Source organism: Chanodichthys erythropterus, chromosome 9 (genome assembly GCF_024489055.1).
Source record: "Chanodichthys erythropterus isolate Z2021 chromosome 9, ASM2448905v1, whole genome shotgun sequence".
NCBI lineage: Eukaryota > Metazoa > Chordata > Actinopteri > Cypriniformes > Xenocyprididae > Chanodichthys > Chanodichthys erythropterus.
The window spans coordinates 22,245,623-22,271,529 of record NC_090229.1 but is presented as its reverse complement, the minus strand read 5'-3'; the positions used below and the strand labels follow the sequence as shown (position 1 = coordinate 22,271,529).

General features: G+C 39.0%; 1 protein-coding gene and 1 long non-coding RNA gene across 2 annotated transcripts in view; one reads left to right on the top strand and one right to left on the bottom strand.

Annotated features, from left to right (window-relative positions):
- The window catches only part of sema3b (sema domain, immunoglobulin domain (Ig), short basic domain, secreted, (semaphorin) 3B), a 39,728-nt gene that overhangs the window by 8,802 nt on the left and 5,019 nt on the right, over positions 1-25,907 (top strand). The window contains exons 2-12 of the mRNA XM_067395069.1: positions 15,276-15,565; positions 15,656-15,813; positions 17,769-17,831; positions 22,510-22,629; positions 22,739-22,832; positions 22,924-23,043; positions 23,328-23,470; positions 23,569-23,683; positions 23,785-23,854; positions 24,928-25,072; positions 25,635-25,854. Of these exons, the coding sequence (XP_067251170.1) occupies positions 15,445-15,565; positions 15,656-15,813; positions 17,769-17,831; positions 22,510-22,629; positions 22,739-22,832; positions 22,924-23,043; positions 23,328-23,470; positions 23,569-23,683; positions 23,785-23,854; positions 24,928-25,072; positions 25,635-25,854 (1,369 nt within the window). The 5' untranslated portion in view covers positions 15,276-15,444. The remainder of the gene's footprint in view (positions 1-15,275; positions 15,566-15,655; positions 15,814-17,768; positions 17,832-22,509; positions 22,630-22,738; positions 22,833-22,923; positions 23,044-23,327; positions 23,471-23,568; positions 23,684-23,784; positions 23,855-24,927; positions 25,073-25,634; positions 25,855-25,907) is intronic.
- LOC137027171 (uncharacterized) lies at positions 1,355-25,685 on the bottom strand. The gene is made up of 3 exons (XR_010895999.1): positions 25,560-25,685; positions 5,825-5,891; positions 1,355-4,782 (listed from the first exon to the last, which is right to left on the bottom strand). It is a non-coding gene; the product is annotated as an uncharacterized lncRNA (long non-coding RNA).

Here is a 25,907-nt window from a genome sequence, read left to right as displayed (position 1 = left end):
TCAAGTGAAATATAATGACTTTTGTGTGTGTGTGTGTGTGTAGTGTTGAATGTCCATTGCCTTTGAGATTCTACCCACTAGCACTCTCAGCCATAGTAAATCAATACCTGTCAATCACATACACACATACACACACACACACACACACCTAGCTGCTGTACACACCCTCAATGGTTATTTGCCCTAGGGCACCTCAGAGCAGATAGTGGGGCAGTTTTGTCTGTGTATGTGTGTAGAGATTAGAAATGTGGAATTCTGTAGTTTCCTTATTACTGTGCGGTTTGTTTCTTTAATTAATCAAGTAGTGATTAGCACTTGCAAATCCCACACGTTTCCAATAACACAGGCACTTTATGTATTAGATGTCAGCTGCTTACTGCATACTCTGTGTGTGTGTGTGTGTGTGTGTGTGTGTGTGTGTGTGTGTGTGTGTGTGTGTGTGTGTGTGTGTGTGTGTGTGTGTGTGTGTGTGTGTGTGTGTGCGTGTGCGCACGCTCAGTGGAGACAATGAGAAGAATTTCTGCTTGCATTCCTTTGGAAACTATACATTAATACTCACACAACGTACTTCAGGATTGAACAGCGTAAAATGTGTTTTATTTTAACTTTTCATTAAAACTTACCTGGTCAATGCATAACAATTAAAGGGTTAGTTCACCCAAAAATGAAAATTCTGTCATTAATTACTCACCCTCATGTCATTTCAAACCCGTAAGGCCTTTCGTTCATCTTTAGAATGCAAATGAAGATATTTTTGATGAAATCTGAGAGCTCTCTGACATCTCCGACAACAATTTAAGTACCACATTCAAGGCCCAGAAAAGTAGTAAAAACATCATTAAAATAGTTCACGTGACTACAGTGGCTCAACCTTAATTTTATGAAGCTATGAGAATAATGACTTTACGCAACAAATTCGTCTCTTCCCTGTCATTCTCCTACACTGTTTATGTTCAGCATTTCCAGGTTCTACGTCAGAACGGCGACTCATTACTGGCCGACTGAGCAGAACCATAGACAGCACAATGCATGCGTGTGATGCTGACGCAGGAGCTGGCCAATACTGCGTTCTGATGTAGAACCTGGAAATGCTGAACATAAAAAGCGTATGAGAATGACAGGAAAGAGAATTTGTTGTTGTTGTTTTTTTTTTGTTTTTTTTCATACAAAAAGTATTCTCGTTGCTTCATAAAATTAAGGTTGAACCACTGTAGTCACTTGGACTATTTTAACTATGTCTTTTCTATCTTTCTGGGCCTTGAAAGTGGTAATTAAATGCTGTCTATGGAGGAGTCAGAGAGCTCTCAGATTTCATCAAAAATATCTTAATTTGTGTTCCAAAGATGAACGAAGGTCTTACGGTTTTGAAACGACATGAGGATGAGTAATTAATGACAGAATTTTCATTTTTGGGTGAACTAACTCTTTAATTGCAGTTGTGGACTAATGGTTAGACAGTCGGTCTTGTAACCTGAAGGTCATGGGTTTGAGTCTCAGTACCGTCAGGAAATGTAGTTGGGGGGAGTGAATGAACAGTGCTCTCTTCTACTTTCATTACCCACAACTGAGGTGCCCTTGAGCAAGCCACCTAACCCCCAATCTCTCCCCGGGCGGCGCAGCAAAAATAGCTGCCCACTGCTCCAGGAGTGTGTTCACGGTATGTGTGTGTTCAATACTCACTGCTGTGTGTGTGCACTTTGATAGGCGAAATGCAGAGCACAAATTCTAAGTATGGGACACCATCTTTCAGTTTCAAACGATCTGTAAATCCAGTGTAGAACTGGGCATTGTTTATGAAACCATAAGCGCCAATCCTGAGGGCTCAAGCAGCCACGGAAAACACGAGATATTCTCCATTCATTTTAACCAATAAAAATGCAATCAGTTTCTATGGTTATTTTAATGACAAATATCAAGAGTACATCAACGTAATGGGTGAGAACAAAACTCTCAGCTCCACTTAACACTGGGTTCTTCGGGAAGCAAGGTTATCTTTCCCTCACAACCAAAAACACACATCTTTGGTGACATTGTTGATTTCGTGAAGTCCTGTGACCTGTGCAGCGCTGCCGACGACTTCCGTAAAGCCGAACGCACGTTGATGGGCTTGCTCTTGCTCTCTCTCTGATCGACGTGTGCGTGCGCCCTTCCGGGAGAAGTGCCCGTACAAGGAATTCCGCCCCCGTTTACGTCCCATACTCGAAAAAAAAAAGGGATTCATGAGGATTTGGAAGAGTGTTTTTGGCACAGAAATACTCCGTCATACGTCCAACTCGTGTTTTGAAACTTTGGCCATGTTTAGCATGATAATCCAACTTTTTAAGAGAGTAAATAATTCAGAATGCATGAAATAGCATTATACCCCCCCTTTAATAAAAAAAAAATATATATATATGTAACCTCATTGAGTTAATAGTAATGGTGGAAAATTGAAATAAGTGTTTGATAACAGACAAAGGGAAAGAAATTCTATGTTATTTTAATCACATTGTATAATAAATGCATTCATTTTGCTAACTTAATTTCATAACAGCATCTTGGACATTCTGCTAGGTACCTCCATTTGTGTTTTATGCAGGAAAGAAATTCATACGCATTTGGAAAGGCATGAGGGTTAGTAAATGGTGACAGAATTTTAGCTGTTTTTTGTATATACATTTTGGTCAAACTGTGTTTCACAGCATCATGCAGTATACGAGTTGAGCCAGTCTCTGTGTGAAATTGCACCTGTTCCAAAAATGTGATTCTGTTTTTAATATTTTCATTTGGCTTTATATCTGGAATATTTCATATGTATCACCACCTGGAATTCTGGAAGAAAAACATCTAAGATAAACCTCTGATAGAACTTTCTGAGGTAAATGTCATTTGAAGTAGCAATGTAACTGAAGTGGCGACAGATTGTTTCCACTGTATTGTAATGTACATCTGAGTGAAATGAAAAAGAAAAAAAAATTGTAGATATAGAGCAGGGACTTGGTTCTTTCTCTCAGTTGTTGATCTCAGGCAGATCTGAATGAGAGCATGTAGTCAACTGTAAGAAAAGGGCGGCGTTTTAGTGAGCTAAAATGACTGGAGAAGTCCAGGGTACATCACAAGAATGAAGCTAGTCATTTCACCGAAGGATTGAGTAATGACATTTTGAATAAAAATATGAGGTCCAAAACATATTAGATTATGCATTAGTATAGAAAAAACACTTTATTTACTCGCTAAAGCCGTTTCTTTTTTCTCTTCTCTCTTTCTTTCTCAATCAGTATATATAGACCGTTTGTTCTCTGTGAAATTACATGTGTTCAATTCTCCTGCAGCTGCGCTCATTACTGAATTAAATTAAACATTCACCAAACTAAACACAAAGTCTTGAGTGTGCGCACACATGAGGCTGGCGTCTGTGCTGTATACTCCCTGTGTAGATTTGCTTATACACGTTTAGCTACTTGACATTTGTTGTGCCACATGAAACCTACTGTGCATTGTTCATAGGGTTTGTGCTTCTATATGATCTTCTATGTGTGCGTGTTACTCAATTTTGTGTGGGCGTACAAGGTAAAAAATGGAGTATATAAGTGCATATTATCTCTGGTTAGTGATAGAGGGTTCTTTGTGAATATGTTAAATACTCATTTTGCTGTGGATGCTGCATCTGTGAATCTAATAAGAGCTTTTTATAGAACATTTTTATTGTTTGCCGGCCATTACATAATTTGTTCCAGTACATATAACCAATTCAGGTTTTTTTTAGGCTTCATTTAGAGATGACTTTAGAAGTTTTGTCACGGTCTCAGTCTCTCTGTCTGACTTATAATAGATGGGTTTTGGATTTTTTTGGCTTTAGATGAGGAGAAAAGTGTGTTTTTGTTTAATCAAAAGTGAATTGCAGAGGACTAGATGCTTTTTAATGATGTGTGTGAGAGATTTTTCCCTTGACCTGTTAAGTACACCTTGCTCTGTTTCTTTCTGAGGGTGATTTCCCAGCTGGGTGGTTCCTTGGAAACCACAAATGGCCCACCTGCATGGTCCAATCACACTTTTAACTGACACCTGAGAAACAAGGTGTGTGTAAAAACCATCTATCTTTCTTTACTGCTGCCCCTGCCTTTCAATTACACTCTAATAGAGGGGATTTCTGCCTCTTTTGAGATCGCTCATCCAGAGGAAGTATGTGTGTGTGTGTGGGTGTGGGTGTGTGCAACAGAAAGAAAGACACATAGAGACAGAGTCAAACTTCAAATTTAGCAAAACTGCAAAAGAATTGACAAGGGATTAAATGTAAGGTGATAAAAGTATTATACAGTGCAGTAAAGCCCCAGTGAGTGTGTGTGTGTGTGTGTGTTTGAGATGCTCTGATGGTCCCATTGGGTTAGTGTGGAACTGAAACCCAGAAACTTGTGGGTCGAAGGCTCAAACCCCCGCAGTGCCACTCCGCCACTCTCATCCCATCACGTTCCCAGCATAATCTGTCAAGCCACTGATAATCTCTCACCATCCCTTCTGAATAATGTTACTGCTGTGTGTGTATGATCATTAGTATTATACCAGAGGCCTTGACAGCTTCCTGACGGTATGCTGTGACACACTCACACACACACTGTCTCTTTATCCAGTCTCCAGAATCTCTTCTGACAGCTCTTACTGGGAGCAGATCTTCAGCCGCTCCGGGGATTCAGGCACTGTGTGTGAAGGCACGAACAGGAATGGGAAGGAGAGCAGAAGACTTGTCAGAATGTTTTCCAAGTCTACTTCCACTTCCATCCAAATAAGTGTGACCTCCACTTCTCCCTAGACAAAATAGAGAATGATGGGGAAAAAAAGAAGAACAGAGAACAAGAAGAAAAGGTTGAAGTCATATCAATCAGTGTCATTTTATTTATAAAGCACCTGTCAATCATCTATAATCCTACCAGGGGGTGGGGCCAGGGATTGACCCCGTCAGTGTGTGAGTTTGTGTGTGATTTATGTTGGATTTCCCACTGGTTCTACTCTGCTGCTGTATTAGGTCACGGAAAATGGCTCGACGGAATTGGCCTGGGACTAGTGCTAAATCGGTCTCGTGAGAAAATGCTTTGTGTGCGGTACAAAAGAGCTGGAACAGATATGTCCAGAACTCTGATGATGATTTGATAGTTTTAAGATGGTCTCTGTTCTATAAGTATGTGTGCTTGTATGTGCTTGAGCCTTTTTCATGCCAGGAGTGGATAGAGAAACTGAGCAGAGACCCTCGTTTTATAAAACAAAGACTGTTGCATTTTAGGCCTGGCACTATAATAACATGCATTTAGTAGCATATTAATGTATTTGCATAGGTTTCTATGAGTTTACATTTAAAATAATCCATTAAAATTATAATTTATGTACAGATTCATATACGTTACATTTTAGTTTAATTTTTACTGTGGAAGGGATCTTAATATATATACATTTATTTTTTTTTTACTCTACTATATATGTATATATATATATATATATATATATATATATATATATATATATATATATATATATATATATATATATATATATATATAATATACCGAAATTCTCCTTTTCAACACACTTCTTGCACTGGAAGAACAGTTCATAAATAATATATTATTATGTACTATGATCTAGAGTTTAGTCTGTAGAAAATGAATTAGATTTAATTAAAAACAAATAAGTCTTTGATATCTCCTCGTTTAGAAAGCTAAGTAATCGTGTGTGTGTGTGTGTGTGTGTGTGTGTGTGTGTGTGTGTGTGTGTGTGTGTGTGTGTGTGTGTGTGTGTGTGTGTGTGTGTGTGTGTGTGTGTGTGTGTGTGTGTGTGTGTGTGTAAATTGTGTTACCTTGTTGCCCACTTCAAAGACACGGGGGATTATGGGTGAAAGGGTTTAACTTCATGATGGTTTGACCCTGGGGGAGAGATAAAGGGGGAGAGAAAAAGTGAGAGAGTAAAATGGAGAGACTCTAGATAATATTCAGTTTGAGAAGCATGTGGAATGTGTGCAGACCCTAATCACAGGTTCAGAGGGGAACTTGTGTGAAAAAAACAGAACCATGAGAAACAAAACTCTTAAACCAGGGCTGAAATGAGGAGCGTGTAATTTTCACCTTCTGAATGCTGGTGTGCTTTTAGCCAAAATTAGCACATTTAAGTGTCAGCTGGGTGAGTTATGACATCCTTAGTCCTAAACTTTAAAGCCAGTTGCAGCGGTTTGCTCCTACTGGCCAGTCAGATTTGAGTATTATGTTCGGACCTGAGCGAGTGACACTGCGATGTCGCCGTAGTGATAATCACCCTCTTAGTTCTGGAATTTGTTTTATGTCATGTTGCCGAGTCAACCACGGTCATGGTGATTAGCAACGGGTCTTACAACTCAAGCAACACTGACCCAGAATCCAACACGGGTTGAGATGGACTATGTCCCTGTGTAAGACACAGACACACACATACACTGTGCCATCCAGAACTCACACATTTATTGTCCACAGACAGGACAGCTATCATTCTAATGATGGTCTTTTTGCAAAACACACACAGTCTATAGGTGTTTCTTTGAATTTGGGCACTTTTTTGTACTAGGGATTTTTTTTTTTTTTTAATCATGCTTTCATCATTTCTATTTGCTACTTTTCAGATGTGTTTTTTATGTAGTGGGTGAATTCAGGTTGATTGGGACACTTTTTCCAGGTCATCTCAATGGAAAAAAGTGTCCCAATCACCTTAAAGGACCACTCCACTTTTTTGAAAATAGGCTCATTTTCCAACTCCCCTACAGTTAAACAGTTGAGTTTTACCGTTTTCTAATCCATTCAGCCGATCTCAGGGTCTGGCGGTACTTTAAGCATACCGTAATATCATTGCGCCTGCTGCACCCATAGCAGCAAAATTCCTTGATTATTACGCCAGAATGAGAGTATAGTTCCTAGCCATATCAGCCTAGAAAATCGCAACTGTTAATTTTCCGTCAGTCTTAGTACACAATGTAACTACAAAAGAATCAAGTTTTAAATAGGAAAAATATCAAAACTCTTTGGTCATTTTTGAGCGAGATGCTAACGGTGTAATCAGATTCAATGAACTATGCTGAACTATGCTAAGCTATGCTAAAAGTGGTACCGCCAGACCCGGAGATCGTCTGAATGGATTCGAAAACGGTAAAACTCAACTGTTTAACTCTAGGGGAGTTGGAAAATGAGCCTATTTTCAAAAAAAGTGGAGTGTTCCTTTAAATTCACCGTAAATTTTGCCCCAGAGCTAGACTTTAAAACTAAACTATAAAAATCTAAACAAACAGGAAAAAAAAAAAAAATCAATATTGTGTGGAAAAAATATTTAGATCGTTTTCATTTCAACCACACCGACAATTTTGCCCCAGTAAAGTTTTTTGTAAAGTTAGTGTACTATTTTTGAAAGGAGAGAACAGTCTTAGTTAAGAGCTTGAAATATGTAAATATGTGTTTAGTGGACAAAAAGAAAAATAACAAAACAAATATCATTTGTGAATGGGTTATTTTATTGTCATTTCCAAAATGATTTAAAAAAGTATTATTTAATTATGTTTGTATTGGAAATATAAATTGCTAGCTGTGAAATTAACCTCACCAAGACAAGAGTTTGTCATTTTATTCCAAAAATATTATAAATGTAATTTCCATCACTGTCATTTGCATCACAAAATGCTGTTAAACACAATACATCATTTGAGATGTGATGAAAATGACACTGCTGGGCACTTTCGTGATTTTCAGAAAAGAAAAATAGCAACAGAATTTTCCAGTGATGCCTGTATATATCAAACACAGTTGCATGTGTTTGGTAGACAAAGTTAAGCTAGTGAGAATGTGAAAAGTGTGTTTTAAGAGAGATTATTATTTTATTAAGTCCACAGTGCCTGTAGTACATTGTAGCTGAAATGAAGTCACCTTCTGCATTACATAAGAGACTTTTAAAAGTACTCAAAGAACAAACTAGTCTCTTAACAAGAAGTGAATCTCTCATGTGTGATGAATCAGCTGTTATTGACGTCAGCTGCTCATGCTGACGTAATGCTCAGTCGTGGGATGTTGTGGTGTGGAACAAAAGTTTATTACCTTCTGAACTCCGGAGTGTGTGTATGTTTGTGTATCTGTGTCCTCTATTCAAAATTTATAAGGCAATAAGTGAAACACCCTTCTTTTATTGGCAAACATATTGAAATGACATCTTTTAAAAGCTCACCACACTAGCGGCTCTTTTACACAGCTGATCCTAAAAACTCTCTACACCAGAAACAATACATTATCGGGACATTGTATGTACACGCACACCTACCCTAACACACACAACTGTAGTCTTTGAGTACAGTATCAGAGTACCTCTTGATCTCAAGGGGTTTAAAGTGTTTAATAGACTTTAAAGATTATACAGCAGCACACACATCAAATACCCAACGTTACCATGGTAATCAGAAAACCAGACTGGGGTTAAGGAGCACTATTATCTAGGACACAGGGAGAGAAAAAGAGACAATACCTCTTTTTTGTCCTGTAAGTCCTCAACCCTTCAGAAGTGTTTGCACAGAGCCCCACAACCGTGGATGCTTGCCAAACACACACACACACACATGCAAATATACATTACAGATATCCTTATGTGTGTGAGTGAAGCTCTACATAATGTTAATAATAGTAATCCTAAATAGACTTTTACATTTTGTGTTTCTAGAGGGTTTCTAGGGCAATTCTAGGTGGGTGCTAGCATGATCTGGATGGTTGACAAGGCATTGCTATGCAGTTACTTGTAGTGTGTTGCTATGCAGAAGCAAGAGCGTCGCTAGGACGAGTATTGTGGGTGGTTGCAAGGGTGTTTCTAGGTAGTTGCCAGTGTGTTGTCGGTGGTTGCCATGGCATTGCTATATGGAGTTACAAGGGAGTGTTAAGTTGGTTGCTTGGGCAAATGTCCGTGGTTGCCAGGGCATCGCTATGCGATTAATAAAGTAATTAAAGTATGAGTGTGTTTGTAGTGTGTTGCTATGCAAATACAAGGGTTTTTCTAGGTCAGAGGGCTCTGGGTGGTTGCCAGGGCATTGCTATGCAGTTTTTAAGGTGCTTTCAGTGGGGCTTTAGTGTGACTTTATGCAGATGCAAGGGTGTTTTGCATGGACACAAGGGCTTTTCTAGGTTTTTATATGGTATGTGGGTGGTTGCTAAAGAGTTGTGGTGGTTGCCAGGACATTGCTATGCAGTTTCAAGGGAGTTTATATGTGGTTACTAGGTCAATTGTAGATGTTTGCTAGAGTGTTGTGGGTGGTTGCCAGGGTGTTGCTATGCAGTTTCAAGTGAGTTTCTAGGTGGATGCTAGGACAATTGTAGAGAATGTTCTTGGTGGTTGTCAGGGCGTTGCTATGCAGTTTCTATGGTGCTCTCAGTGGGGCTTTAGTGTGACTTTATGCAGCTGCAAGGATGTTTTGCATGGACACAAGGGCTTTTCTAGGTTTTTCTATGGTATGTGGGTGGTTGCTAGAGTGTTGTGGTGGTTGCCAGGACATTTCTATGCAAAGTGAGTTTCTAGGTGGTTACTAGGTCAATTGTAGATGTTTGCTAGAGTGTTGTGGGTGGTTGCCTGGGTGTTGCTATGCAGTTTCAAGTGAGTTTCTAGGTGGTTGCTAGGACAATTGTAGAGAATGTTCTAGGTGGTTGTCAGGGCGTTGCTATGCAGTTTCTATGGTGCTCTCTGTGGGGCTTTAGTGTGACTTTATGCAGCTGCAAGGGTGTTTTGCATGGACACAAGGGCTTTTCTAGGTAGTTGCTATGGTTTTGTGGGTGGTTGCCAAGGCATTTCTATGAAGTTGCTAAGATGCTCTCATTGGGGTTTAATGTAACTGTGCAGTTGGGTGTTCTGCGTCGATGCAAGGGCTTTTCTATGTAGTAACTAAAGCAAAGTTACATACAGAAATCTAATACTCATGGTTACTGGTAAGTTTAAATCACAAACTAAATATAACTATGTATAATCAATAGAAATAGTGATGCTTGTCTTACATACACAGACTTACACATTAAGCCTGAAGAAGAGCTCTTTTAGAAGAAGAGTACTTCTAGACCTTTCTGTATCTCTCTCTTCCTTTTTCTTCTATTTTAAAGCTCATTCTATCTATCATACTGACAGATTGCCTGTGTGAGAGAGCTTTGTACTTGTGTGTATTATTTTAAATGGACTGAGGGCTTGTGGCTGACCTGGTAGATCGCTGCAGTTACACACACACACACACACACACACACACACACATGCTGAAACTTGCCGTTTGCTCCTGACAGGGCTAAAATCTGCCAAATTCATTCTCTGGACTCCATTTGAAGGGATTTGTGTCTGTCTTTGTTATGTGTATACACAGTTTTATCTCAGAGAATGTAGTAGTTGATCTAAAGTAAGAGAGTTTTGAGTGCTTTTATGTTCACATCTATGTGCCTGAAAGAGAGAGAGTCACAAGTGAGAGACGAAGGAGGGGAGAATAACTCATGTTTGTGTGCCAGAGTGCCCTTATTGGACCTACAAAGTCCGAAACAAACCGAAAAGTCTGCAAGGTTGGTTGTTTCTTTTCAGTACAAAGACTGAAAACCCTTAACAAAGAATGACATTTCACTTTGTCTCTCCTCTTGGTTACCTGCAGTTACTTAAAGGGATAGTTCACCCAAAAACCAAAAAGTCTGTCATCATTTACTTATACTGTCATTTCAAACCACATGGTTTTCTTTCTTCCTTAAAACACAAAAGCAGAAAAAAGAGCTTTTAAGCTTTGAAAAGAACTGAATTAAAGTATTTCATACAATTTGTACACTATATTACAAGTCTTTTGAGGCCATACAATAATTTAATGAGAGACTAAAATTTAAGTCATGAATTAACTGATAATCTGAACAAATCAGCCATTTAGACTGGTTCTGTGCACAGAATCAACTGATTCACTGAAAAGATTGGATTCAATAGAACAGTTAATTTATGAATCGGACATCTCTACTTTTTTCATGAACTCTCATGTGTTCATGCAGATTTTGAACAGCATGAGAATTTTAATTTTTTTGTGTGTGTGAACTATCCCTTTATTTCCCCCTGCATGTGAGCAAAGGCCTTTCCTCACACGTTTCAATCTTTCTTTTCTCTTTTGCTCCCTTACTGGAGGTTCTGACAGTTGGTCGCAGTCCAGAGGAGCCGCTCAGCAGAACAATCCACTCCTTTCTCCTCTTCTCTTTCACTCTCTCTTGTTCTTTCTCTCTCTTCAGGGTCTCGCTTGCACTGCGCGTCCTGAACCGAGAGGCTTATGACACAGTTACCTCCTTCTCTCTCTCTCTCTCTCTCTCTCTCTCTTTCTCACTCTCATTTTGCTTGTTTTGTCTGGTGTTGTCATTGTGGCATTGAGGTCTTAAGGTTAATTATTGTTTGTTTATTTTGGACTTAACAGCATTTAGTCTGGTTTTAAGCCCTGATTCCTGTGGAAGAGCCTTCCTCTGTGTATGTGTGTGTGTGTCTGTATGTGTGTGTGAGTGTGTCCTGCTACAGCCTTGGCTGTAATGATGATGTACGATTTGCTGCGTTGGCACAGCCTCTTTGCTTAAAGAGATGTGAAGGGCGCGGGGATGCACTTTTCTGCTCTACTCTTGTATAAATCTCCCAGGACGGGTGGTGTGAACCTTGCTGGATGTACTCGAATGCCTGTGTGTCTCTCACACACGGGCCTGCAGTAGCTCATATTAACTATGTGTTTATAGTAAATTAGCACAGCTAATCAGTGTGACAGCGCTACAGACAGAGGGACTGTGTGTGTGTGTGTGTTTTATTACGAGACTTCTGCTGTCTGCAAGTGTGAATAGTTCCATTATTCACAGCAATAGAAACTGAAAGAGGGGAAGAAAGAACAAAGCACTTTTTATATTTGGTTTGGGATGCTGTTGCATTTGTTCCTCTGTTTAAAGTAAATTTTAAAAAAGTTCACATGCTGGAGGATAGTCTTGTTTTTCAGGATTCTGTACATTTTAGCAGTGCAGTAAAACTGTGTGTGTAAGTGTGTGTGTGTGTGGGGGGGGGGGGGGGGGGTAAAATCTATATTCAGTGGAGTCAGTAGGTCTCCTCTCATCTTACTGGTGATGCTCACTAACGCTTATTAAAATTCAACACTGCAGCAAATGGGTGTATAAAGTGTGCGTGTGTGTGACAAATTTAAAACAAAACCAAAAAAATGCAATTTAACCCTCTCTGTTGTATTTTCTTCTTATAACACTTATTATCTTTCTTCATTTCAACACACATATCATAGTGGGACATTTTCAGTTAACTTCTTTCGCCTTTATATCGAGCTAAATATATTTTCTATCATCTAACTCTAAACCTAACCCTCACACAAACTAACGTAAACTCACACATGTACACTGTATACAGTTGTGATCATAAGTTTTATTTTAAAACATTAAAAGGATAGTTCACCCAAAAAGTGAAAATTAGCATGATTTACTCACCCTCAAGCCTTCCTTGGTGTATATGTCTATCTTCTTTCATATTTAAAACATATATTAAAGGTGCCCTAGATTCAAAAATTGAATTTACCTCGGCATAGTTGAATAACAAGTGTTCAGTAAATGGAAATGACATACAGTGAGTCTAAAACTCCATTGTTTCCTCCTCCTTATGTAAATCTCATTTGTTTAAAAGACCTCCGAAGAACAGGCGAATCTCAACATAACACTGACTGTTACGTAACAGTCGGGGTGTACGCCCCAATATTTGCATATGTCAGCCCATGTTCAAGGCATTATACAAGGGCAGCCAGTATTAACGTCTGGATGTGCACAACTGAACCATCAGAGTAGGTAAGCAAGCAAGGACAATAGCGAAAAATGGCAGATGGAGCAATAATAACTGACATGATCCATAATATCATGATATTTTTAGTGATATTTGTAAATTGTCTTTCTAAATGTTTCGTTAACGTGTTGCTAATGTACTGTTAAATGTGGTTAAAGTTACCATCCTTTATTACTGTATTCACAGAGACAAGACTGTTATTTTCATTTTTTAAACACTTGCAGTCTGTATAATTCATAAACACTTCAACTTCATTCTTTATAAATCTCTCCAACAGTGTGTAATGTTAGCTACATATCACTATCACTATCAAACTCATTCAGAATCAAATGTAAACATCCAAATAAATACTATACTTATGCGATTAGACATGTTGTATGATGAACACTTTGTAAAGATCCATTTTGAGGGTTATATTAGCTGTGTGAACTTTGTTTATGCACTGTTTAAGGCAAGCGCAAGCTTTCGGGGCGTGGAGCGTGAGCATTTAAAAGGGCCGCGTACCCTGAATCGGCGCATTTATAATGATAGGCAGTTAAAAAAATCTATTAAAAAAAATCAATGGGGTATTTTTAGCTGAAACTTCACAGACACATTCAAGGGACACTTAAGACTTATATTACATCTTTTGGAAACATGTTCTTCGGCACCTTTAAGTATAATAACAGCAGATAATAACGGCAGACGCATCGATTTGCATCGGAAGAGTAACTCCTGACTTAGACGCATGGCGCAATGCCAAACATGGAAACTCAAAACACCGGTCATGAATTAGAAGTCTAAAATGAGAACTTTTCAATAGAAATGTCAGTGGATTTTGATATACGAGAAGAGGAGCTTCAGTTTGTGGCACAGTTTAAATTGCGAGAGGTGTCTAAGCTTACGATATTCCTACATCCTGTGTTATATATCGCTTCAGGGGTTACTCGTTTGGCGCAAGTCTGGCGGAAGCTAGTTGTTATACTTAATAAAGTTTTAAATGTGGATATTTTTCTTACAAAAATCCATCGCTTCTCTTCAGAAGGCCTTTATTAACCCCCTGGAGCCTTATGGATTATATTTATGATGGATGGATGCATTTTTTGTGGCTTCAAAACAGGCCCCCTGTTCACTACCATTATAAATCCTGGTAGAGCCAGGATATTTTTAAATATATCTTCGATTGTGTTCGCCTGAAAGAAGATAGACATATATACCTAGGATGGTTTGAGGGTGAGTAAATCATGGGATTATTTTCTATCCATTCAATTTTTTTAAGTACTGCCCTGAATAAGCCATTTTACATTACATTTATTTATGGTCCACAAGACAAAGCAATAATTTATACAAATTAAACAATTAAGAGTTCATGTATGCTTAATACTGACATCTGTAATGTGAAATAGCTTATATAAGGCAGTATTAAATAAAAACAAAATGCAATTTTTATGATTGCTCTTATTTTAAATATGTTTAACATGTTGCAGATTATGCAAAGGTTGTAATCTTATGACCACAACTGTATGTCCTTAAATACAGCAATAATCTCTTTTACTAGCACCTGAACATCACAAAGAGATGGAGAAAGAAATTGAAAGACGCTCCCTGGATTATTTTAACATTCATTAGACAAAAGGGAGAACAGGTTGGTAGGCCGAATAGACAAAAACAGTATAAAATGACCATATGGATTCCTCTTAAACTATCTGACATGCTAAACTCACACACACACGCACACACATACATTCACAATCTTAAAGCCAAATAATGAGATAAAATGAGAACATTAAACCCAAGAAGTGTGTAAATAGAGTGTTCAATTATCTGACTGTTTTGACTAAGAGGTTCCTGTTTTAGCTTGAGGATCTTAGCAGTTTATCTGAATGTAAGTCTGAATGATATGTTTCAAAATGATACAGTATAGAGTCAGACAGCTCCTCTCCTGTTCTCTCCTCTAATTTATCATTTCTTTACCCTCCACATGCTGAATATGACCTAGTGCAGTAAGCAAGCACACACACACACACACACACACACACACACACACACACGGCAGCAGTTAGATGTTGTTGGTGAAATGAGAGTTGGACTGTGTTCTGACTGAGTGGCTCTTGGCTTTCAGTTTGTGCGTTCAGTGAACCTGGACCAGAACCATAAAAAGACCAAATGAAAGGCTCAACAAGACTGAATGCTTCGACATCCAGTTTGTGCGAGTGAGTGTATGTATGTGTATGTGAATGTGTGCAATATGAGATCAGATTTCTCTCTCCGTATCTTAGACAGGACAGTAGCTTTAGACCATCTGCTACAGAAATAAAGCATGTGTGCGTAAAGAGTGTGTGCATATCTGAAATATTGTGGCTATTATCGGACTGGTGTATTGTAGGAGCGGGTGAAAAAGGGGTCAGGAAGGACTGAATGCTGGCTTTTAAAGGGAGATGAAAAGTCTTAAACACTTTTTTTCTTTTTCTGGTGTCCAGCTTTCGGTGTAGAGAGGAAACTCCACATCGACAGCATCACTGTCACAACAAGCAGGACGACTGAGAGCCGCTACGACAACAGCTGCCACGACAACCAGCATCCCAGTCAACCATCTGTGTGGCAGCTGTCTGCTGTTTAAAACTGATAAGTTTTAGTCCTTCTCAGAAGATGATGACTATGATGATGATGATGATGTGCAGCTTTCTGGTCCTGCTTGGGCTGATCGGCGTCGGGGCTTCATCTAGCGGAAGTTCATCTTCCTCACCCCGGATGAAGCTGTCTTATAAAGGTGATGAAACTGGCTTGTGTCACGTGTACATATTTATGTCTGCATACATGTGTTTGGATTTAAATGTCGGTTTCTTTGTGTGTTCTCCAGATCTTCAGCAGTTTAACGGTGTTAAGCGGTTTGATTTAGAGCGTTCGTGTTGTTTCGGAGCTCTCCTGTTGGACGAGGAGAGGGGGAGGCTGTTTGTTGGAGCTCGTAACTTTCTTTTATCTCTCAGCCTCGACAACATCAGCAAACAGGAACAGAAGGTAGAGCACACTCCTTACTCTCCTTCTTTCCATCTCCTTCTTCAATTCCTTCATTCATGATGCTAGAGTGAAAGGAAACATCTTCCCTTCTGTTTGTCTCTCACTGTCTAATTAAAGGGTTAGTTCACCCAAAAATGAAAATTATGTCATTAATGACTCACCCTCATGTCGTTCCAAACCCGTAAGACCTCTGTTCATCTTCGGAACACAGTTTAAGATATTTTAGATTTAGTCCGAGAGCTTTCTGTCCCTCCATTTAAAGTGTTTGTACGGTATACTGTCCATGTCTAGAAAGGTAATAAAAACATCATCAAAGTAGTCCATGTGATATGAGTGGAAGCATTGAAAAATACATTTTGGTCCAAAAATAACAAAAACTACGACTTTATTCAGCATTGTCTTCTCTTCCGGGTCTGTTGTCAATCCGCGTTCACGACTCCGCAGTGACGCTGCTTGTGACAGCGGTTGCTGCTGTGTAGGAGCTTCTTCCATCGCTCTTAGTTCTTCATCCATGTATTCAGGTTCAAATAAATATGGCTGAGCAAAAAAAATGCAAGTCTTCCTCTGTATCGAAATCCTTAGACATGTTTGCGAAGGTTGTTTTGTTTACAGCATGCGTCTCCCTCAGACTGTAAACGCAGCTCTGGCGCACCAGATAACACGTCAGCAGGGTCACTGCAGAGTCGTGAACCACACTCCGGAGCAGAAGGGGGCGCTAATGCACCAATAAGCTGGATGCCAACCGCCGTAAAACAGGAAAGAAGAAGAAGCGGAATCGTGAATGCGGATTGACAACAGACCCGGAAGAGAAGACAATGCTGGATAAAGTTGTAGTTTTTGTTATTTTTGGACCAAAATGTATTTTCGATGCTTCAAAAACTTTTAACTAACCCACTGATGTCACATGGACTACTTTGATGATGTTTTTATTACCTTTCTGGACATGGACAGTCTACCGTACATACATTTTCAATGGAGGGACAGAAAGCTCTCGGACTAAATCTAAAATATCTTAAACTGTGTTCCGAAGATGAACGGAGGTCTTACGGGTTTGGAACGACATGAGGGTGTGTCATTAATGACATAATTTTCATTTCATTTTCACCCTTTAATATTTTAAACAAACTGAATTAATTAAACCTTTCCTTTTGAGATTATCCTAAATTTGGAGGTTATTTACAATGATTAAGAATTTTTTTTTTCTTCAAAAATTCTACTTTTTTAAAACTTTGTCTTTTCTGTAATACAAAATATCTTTAGTTCTGTTCTTAAGTTAAGAAGAAAATAGTTAAGAATATTTTTATTCTTATGAATGTTTTGTGAATCTGATGCCTGCTTTTTTCACTAATGTGCTCTCTCTATTATCTATTGTGATTCATTTGCTTTAATAAAGTAGTCCAGGGGCATAACTTGGCCCTGTTTATATTAAAAAATGAAGAGATTGGCCCTGTTTATATTAAAAAATGACGCGATCACACGATTGGATGTTTTATAGCCTGTTTACACTTGTATTTTGCGCCGCCCACATGTGATTAGATTGTGTGTGCATTTGTGCTTGAAAAACAGTGAAGAAGCTCGAGCATTTATTGTGTGTAAAGTTAATCAGCCTTCAAAGTCCCACCAGATGATTTATGGTGGTCCAGGCCAAACATGCTGCTGACAGAATGATGGATTTTTATTTCTTTAGGAAGGAAAAGGAAGGAATGATGAGTGAGAGTTGTCGGTCACTGTGTGCTATAGCTCTAGACTTACACAAGCACACACAGGTGTGGTTAAGGGAGGATATGTCCGGATGTATGTGCATGTGCGCATCGCCCCTGGACGTGTTTTAACTGTGTCTCTGATGGGGTTCAGCGAGAATGTCCCTCTAGCTACTAAACACGTCTAACCCTGCAAAGATCCTAACCTTTAGCCAAAACTCTTCCTCACCTCTGAACTCTCTCTCTCTTTGTCAGATCTACTGGCCAGCACCTGTTGATTGGAGAGAAGAGTGCAACTGGGCCGGGAAAGACATCAATGTGAGTCTCTGCAATAATCAGATCTTGTGGTCATTAACACACCCGGTTTTTGCGCTTATCGGTAGCATCTCTCCTATGAGCTGTTTACACACAAACACACACAAGGCAATTAGCACTGCTATCACAAACAGCTTTCCCAAACGGCTCCATCATTTACAGACGTAAATCAGTATATAGAGCCAAAGTTGTCCATCAGGGGTCTGTGGGGTTCATGAACATACTTCAAGAGGCCCACAAAGAAGATTTGAATGTTCTCATAATATGAATGAATATTTGCTTATCTGATAAGCATTATATAATTGTTATTTTTTAGTTATTTTTTGATTAATTTCATTAAAAAGTGTTACTGATAAAATCTAGTGTTTTTATTTTGAGGGTCTTTAGGTTGTTTGAGAGTCAAGGTAGTGAACCATGGGTCTATAAAGGTTAAAAACCCCTGGCGTAGATTGATTTAGATTACAGGTAGTCACTTTTACAAAACATTGGTATTTTTAACATTACTGACCCATGTTCATTTAGTTATGTATGAACAGCAGGGGTCCAAAATACCATAGTACTACACTAATGTTCACAAGTCGCCGGTAAGATTTTTTTTAAAGAAATTAATACTTTTATTCAGCAAATATGCATTAAATTGATTAAAAGTGGCAGTAAAGACTAATGCTTTTCGTCTGCGCGCTCTGAGACTAATTTATTGTATACAGTGGCTTCTACTTTTCTTAGTGATATTTAGCACCAGTTTATCAGGAAGTGATGATTTTGTTCTCTTCAACTCACTGGATTGAAACACTGCTTTATTCGCTGCAATATTCACATTTTGCGCACAAGTTAAATTCGCAGCTTTGGATGGAAACTGCCACTGAGTATTTCCAAAAGGCGTGATTTTTCCATGGCATATTAAAAAATAAATAAATAAATAGTATTGTCATGTTTCTAATTCTCTTACTCTTATGTCTTTGATACTTAAGTGTTGTAACATGTTTGTCAAAAGGTCATAGTTCATGTATGTTGCAGTTTGTGTGTGTTTTATCTGGTGTGTTGAGCGGATGTGTGTGGGATGTTTTTGGACACTGTGTCCAAAATAAATGTTCTCTTTATTGTAAAGGGTGTGTAATGTTGTGTAACTTGTGTGAAATGTGTGTGTGTCGGGGTACATTCTATGGTGGGACAGAGGTCAGCTGACAATGAGATCTGCCACACACACACACACACAGACTTTGTTCAGTGCGCTGACCTGTGATTTGACCCTCATTACATGTAGGTGTGTACAGGACGGCTGGGACAGAACCAGACCTCCATGAAAAAAAGACTTAAGATTTTCCCTAAGACTCTCCCCCTGACCTTTCACTTTCTCATGCTATCTCTCTTTTGTTCAGTCTCAGTCTGAACTCTGATTTCTCACTCAATATTGCTTTCAATTTACTCAGTTCCCTTAATCTCAGGTCTCTGTCCTTCAATTTCTTTGTCCTACTTTTTTCTCACTCAGTGTCTTTTAGTCTCTGTCATACAATCATAGTTTGCAGTGACCATATCTCCAAGATGACAAACAAACACCACAAAAAAGTATCATAAAAGTGGTCCATATGACTTTTATGATACTGCCCTACATATATTGCGAGTCTGCTGAAGCCATACGGCACCTTTATAAAATGAGACTGAAATTTAAATGAGCTCTTCTCTTTAAAAACACTGCAATTGAATCACTGAATCAGTGAGTTGAACTGGAGAACCAAATCAGTCCAATTTGTGAACGAATCATTTGGTCTGATTTTGTGAATCGAATCAACAGAATCAACATGAATCATACTACTTTGATTCTCAAGTTCAACTTGACTTGTTGAGCCAACAACTTGGAAGGAAGATTAATTGTGAATAATGACTTATTTTTGAATTAATTCCTTTTATAATTACATTCACTGTAATTTTAACAATATCTCACAAACACAAACTCACAATGCTGTATTTATAAATGTGATGCTAGATGTGCTCTGACTACATGTGGACAATCACACAGGGATCCAGTGATCAGGCTAATAAAAGGTCAAAGTTGAAAGTTCACCGCACGCGACTCGGCAGGAAACTAACACACACATACGGCTTATTCCTCCTGAGAGACATTGTTCATTTTAAAGCTCTTTTTCTTTTGTTCTGCAGTCTGTCTCATTCTCTCTCTCAGGCTTTCTTTCTTTTTTCAGTCTTTTTTCTTTGTCTCGTGGGCTCACTTCAAAGAGTCCATCAGAACGTACACACACACACACACACATGCTCACACACCCCTAACACGTCCTTCCCTTATTGAGGGCTGTAAAGCTCTCGAAACAGAAGCACCAGTGTGTGTGTGTACAAGAGGTAGAGAGAAAGGGAGAGACCCCTTCCTGTATAAACACAGTTTGTCAGCAACTTAATTGGTCTTCGATGATTCTATTCCGCCACCCCCACCGTACAGCACACACACACACACACACACACACACACACACACACACACACACACACACTCTCTTCACAGGGTGCGTTAAGCTCAAAGAGAGGCCTTTGTTCTCCACAAGCCCTGTATGTGTGTGTATGTGTGAGTTTGTGTGCAGGGTTTAAGCATGGCAGGAGGGCACATGTCAATCACTTCTTTCTGTAGAGGTAGTATAGAAATTGCACATTACACACACACGCCTTTTAATCTGGCATGATTATGCCTACTAAGATACCTTGTTTTTGCCATATTCTAGCATCCCAGAACACATTGTGATGAACACTAAAACACAATATGGCTAATGAAATGCAGATTATAAATATATTGCATTAAACAGATTATTATAGATACACTTATTTTTTTAACTTGTTTAGCTGTTTGATGCTTTGGGATAGTCCTTCATGGGACAATGGGTCAGTGTCATATTGTCCTCTAGAACTTAAAGGAGAAGTGCCTAATATCTGAAGTTCAGTGTGTGTGTGTTTCTTGAGCACTTTTAAACAGATGTTCAGTTCAGGGTTCATTCTGCTGGTAAAACCCCAGTGTTAGTCAGAGAGAGAAGATGGAGTGAGGCATAATTACAGTCAAAACAGCAGGAACATCTGCTACTGAAACTGAAGAGTCCTCTCCTCTCTTCTGAATGACTCTTATCTTTTCTCGGTCCTTCTTGTCTTGAATGTTGTTCTCTAGTCATGTTTGGTCTTCTTTTTCCATCTCTTCTCTTCCTCTTTAAGGTTATATCATCTCTGCTCTCTCTTCCTGCTCTTTTTGTCTCATCTTGTCTTTTTTCTTCTCCTGGTTTCTCTGGTCATCTTGTCCCTGGTTAACCCTTGTTGTCTTCTCTTATCTTGAATCTTCTTCTCTAGTCATCGGTCTAGTCATTTGGTCTTCTCTTCTCGTTTAGTCTCATCTTGTCTAGTCTTCTTATCTCCTCTTTTTCGTCTTGTCCCTTTTTTTTTACTGGTTATCTTGTCTAGTCTGTTTTCTTGTTGTTTTTTGTCTCTAATTGTCTCTTCTTGATATAAATTCTCTCCTCTCTTTCGCCCTTGTTCTTCACTTCTCATTTCACCTTGTCTTTTCTCTAGTCATCTCATCTAGTCTCTTGCTATCTAGTGTTGTCTTGTCTCTGATTGTCAGTTGCTGTCTTTTCTGGTCTCCTCTCGTCTCAAATCTTCCTGTCTCTGGTTAACTCTTGTCGGGTGTTCTTGTCTCTTTTCTTGAACCTTCTCCTCTAGTTTCCTCATCTCTTGTCCAGTACCTCTAGTCTTATCTTCTCATCTACTTCTTTTTCATCTAGTCTTGTTTCTACTCATCTCTGGACATCTCATCTAGTCTCTTGCTGGTTTACTCTACTCTTGTCTTTTCTCATCTCTTCTTGTTTTGAATCTTCTCTAGTCATCTCAACTTTGGTCTTCTCCTCTCATACATTGTCACTCTTCTTCTCTGGCTATCTCATCCAGTCTTTTCTCTTCATTTTATCTCTAGTTGTATCTTCTTGACTTAAATCTTCTCTGGTCTCGTCTTTGGTCTTCTGTTCTTGTTTCATTTGGTCTGTTCTCTAGTCCTCTCATCTCTGTCTCATCTCTGATTGTCTATTGCTGTCTCTTATTTTCTCATCTCATCTCAAATCTTCTGTTATCTCCTCTCATTTCCTCCTCGTCCCATGTCGTCTTCTTACGTCTCATGTCATCCATCTTGTCTCATGTCGTCTCTTCTCTTTCGCATTCCTCCCTTTCGATCCATGCTTCATCCCTGCATCCTCTCCCTCTACCCTGGAATCCGGATGTTCCCACTCCCTTATGTTGTCGTAGTGATTCTAGGCACTCTGGGAAATGTGGCATGCACCAGCGAGCACATTCACAAAGGAAAAGAGAAACAGAGAGACTATAGGTGTCCATGTATGTCAGTCAATGTGTCTTTTTATGTGTGAAAGAGAGAGCATGAGAGATTACAGAGAGTTCCGGGATCACAGTGAGCAGGCAAAGGTCAGCGCTCATGTCAGACTGTCGTCAAGGATGACGTTTCATTTATGATCCGCCCCATATGAGGTCCCTTAAGAGATAAACCTGAAAATGTTTTTGTGTCTGCATGTGACTCTGTGCTACTGATAGTCAATCCAGATGGTGGCAGTCTCCCTGCCTCTCAGATGAACTGGTGAAAGTATGTAAAATATGTCCTTCATAAAACTGATTTGTGTGTGCATGCGTTGCAGACGGACTGTGTAAACTATGTAAAATTGCTTCACCACTATAATCGGACTCACCTGTATGCCTGTGGGACTGGGGCTTTCCACCCTACCTGTGCTTATGTGGAGGTGGGACAGAAGCTAGAGGTAAGTGTGTGTTTGTTTGGATGCATATTTGGATGTTTGTGTGATATATGGCCCCAGTTTGGCTTTCTGTTGGCCAAATGCACAGCTATATTTTGCTTTGTCTCTATAGGATCATGTGTTTAGAATCGATCCCTCTCTGGTAGAAGATGGAAAAGGAAGGAGTCCGTATGACCCACGCCACACGTCAGCATCTGTTCTGATTGGTTAGCTGCCAATGTTCTTCTTTCTATCTCCCATCTAAAAGATACTGTTACATCATGACCAATCAGTAACCACATCTACGTCTTCATATAGGTGATGAGCTTTATGCAGGTGTTGCCACCGATTTGATGGGGCGGGACTTCACAATCTTTCGCAGCATGGGACAAAGGCCTTCCATACGAACGGAACAACACGATTCTCGTTGGCTCAATGGTGCGTTTGTGTATGATTTATTTAGAAATGAATAAATAAATGCAATTCATACATACAGTGACTTGAATAGATGTCCTCTGTGATAAGCATGTTTTTAATTTTTGAGAGCATAAAGTCCAAAAAGTCTCATTAAAAAAAGATGAAATTCTTTAAAAAAAAAAGTCACGTGGCTAATCAACATTATTTATCTTGCATACTCTTATTCATTTTTGACCTGTGTGTTTATATGCATCTCTGGTTTTGTATAATACCAATGAGCCCTATGATGATGCTGTGTGTTTCAGAGCCCAAGTTTATAGCGGCATTTGGTGTTCCCGAGAGTGAGAATCCTGACGATGATAAAGTCTTCTTCTTCTTCAGAGAAACTGCTGTAGAAGCTCAGGGATTCGGGAAGGTTACATATTCCCGGATTGGCCAGCTTTGCAGGGTTAGGAACCAATCAATTATCACTAAGCCTAATGGCCATTGGCTGCTGTTTGTTTATCATTTTGATTCAAATGAATTTGTGTGTTTTTTTGGTTATAGAATGATATGGGAGGACAGCGCAGTCTAGTAAATAAGTGGACAACATTTCTAAAGGCTCGTCTTGTGTGTTCTGTACCAGGCAATGATGGCACTGAAACGCATTTTGATGAACTTAGTAAGAACGCTCACAAACACACACAGACACAAGGGTTAAATCATGCTGATATAACCGACAATTGCATTTCATTGCCTTCTGACCTCTGTCCGGACCTTTAGGGGATGTGTTTCTGCTGCAGACCCGTGATAGAAAGAACCCTCTGATCTACACCGTCTTTACAACCTCCAGGTCAGAGTTCTTCTAAGGGTGTGGTTTAAAGGGTTAGCTCACCCATGAAGTTCAATTCTGTAATTGTTTACGAACCTTCATGTCATTTCAAATCTGTATGATTTTTTGTATTGTGGAACACAAAATAAGAAAAATTGGCATGATTTTTTTAAATTGAATTGAATTGGATTGGTATAGGAAATATTTAAAGGTTTAGTTCACCCAAAAATGAAAATAATGTCATTTATTACTCACCCTCATGTCGTTCTACAGTCGTAAGACCTTTGTTAATCTTCGGAACACAAATTAAGATATTTTAGTTTAAATCCAATGGCTCAGTGAGGCCTGCATAGCCATCAATGACATTTCCTCTCTCAAGATCCATTAATGTACTAAAAACATATTTAAATCAGTTCATGTGAGTACAGTGGTTCAATATTAATATTATAAAGCGACGATAATATTTTTGGTGCGGCAAAAAAACTAAATAACGACTTATTTAGTGATGGCCGATTTCAAAACAATGCTTGAGGAAGCTTCGGAGCATAATGAATCAGTGGTTCGAAGCACCAAAGTCATGTGATTTCAGCAGTTTGGCGGTTTTACATGTGATCCGAATCATGATTCGACACAAAAGATTCATAACGCTCTGAAGCTTAATGAAGCAGTGTTTTGAAATCGGCCATCACTTTATAAATCGTTATTTTGTTTTTTTTTGGCGTACCAAAAATATTCTCGTCACTTTATAATATTAATATTGAACCACTGTACTCACATGAACCGATTTAAATATGTTTTTAGTACATTAATGGATCTTGAGAGAGGAAATGTCATTGCTGGCTATGCAGGCCTCACGGAGCCATCGGATTTCATCAAAAATATCATTTTCATTTTTAGGTGAACTAACCCTTTAAATGTGTTGTATGATTTTTATTTTGAAACATTTAAATTAAAACATTTAGGGTGTATTTAAGTATTGGGCATTTCAGTGAGGCAAAAGTGGACCCAACTACCTGAATATAGCATTTGTGTCACTATTTTTATCTCCTTGTATTGCAACATGTTAACAGTCTGTCTGTGTTTGTGTCTTACAGTAGTGTATTTCAAGGATCTGCAGTGTGTCTCTACACCATGAATGACATTCGGCGGGCATTTTTAGGGCCTTTTGCCCATAAAGAAGGGCCCAATTATCAGTGGGTTCCATTCCAGGGTAAAGTGCCATACCCACGGCCAGGCATGGTGAGAACAGGTTCCCTACACCTCACATCATACACGATTGGGGTTGTACGTTTTTTGAAATGGTTGTGAATGGAGTCTCTTATGCTCACCAAGGCTGAATTTAGTTGATCAAAAATATGGTAAAAACTGTGAAATAATATTACATTTTAAGTCATTTATAAAGTAAAAAACATTCATTTGAAATAGTAATGCATTCCTGTGATGGCAAAGCTGAATTTTCAGCAGCCATTACTCCAGTCTTCAGTGATAAATTTGAGACATTTGTTTTTCATGAATCTTTGATGAATAGAAAGTAAAAAGATTTTTTAACAATGTAAATCTTTGCTGTCACATCTGATCATTTTAAGTTCTTTGCTGAATAAAACTATTAATAAAAAAATCTTACTGACCCCAAACTTTGAACTGTAGTGTAAAGTGTAGTGTGAATGTGAAAGTATAAGTAGATTTAGATTTGTCAACAACTGGTTATAGGTTTGGACTTGCTGACCTGTGTCGACTGTTATTGTCATGTGAACGGCTTGTGCTTCCGGATTCTACAGATATCTCTCTCTCTCTTCCTCAGTGTCCCAGTAAGACCTTCGGCAGTTTTGAGTCAACTAAAGGTTTCCCTGATAATGTAATCCAGTTTGCAAGGCATCATCCATTAATGTTTAATCCAGTCACTCCGCTGGGGGGTCGGCCACTGTTCCTGCGTACCGGAATACCATACACCTTCACTCAGATTACCGTAGACCGTGTCAATGCAGCTGATGGTCACTACGATGTAATGTTCATTGGCACAGGTAGAATACTGACTCAGTATTGACAAAACCATCCAGAGTCTAGACTAAACTGT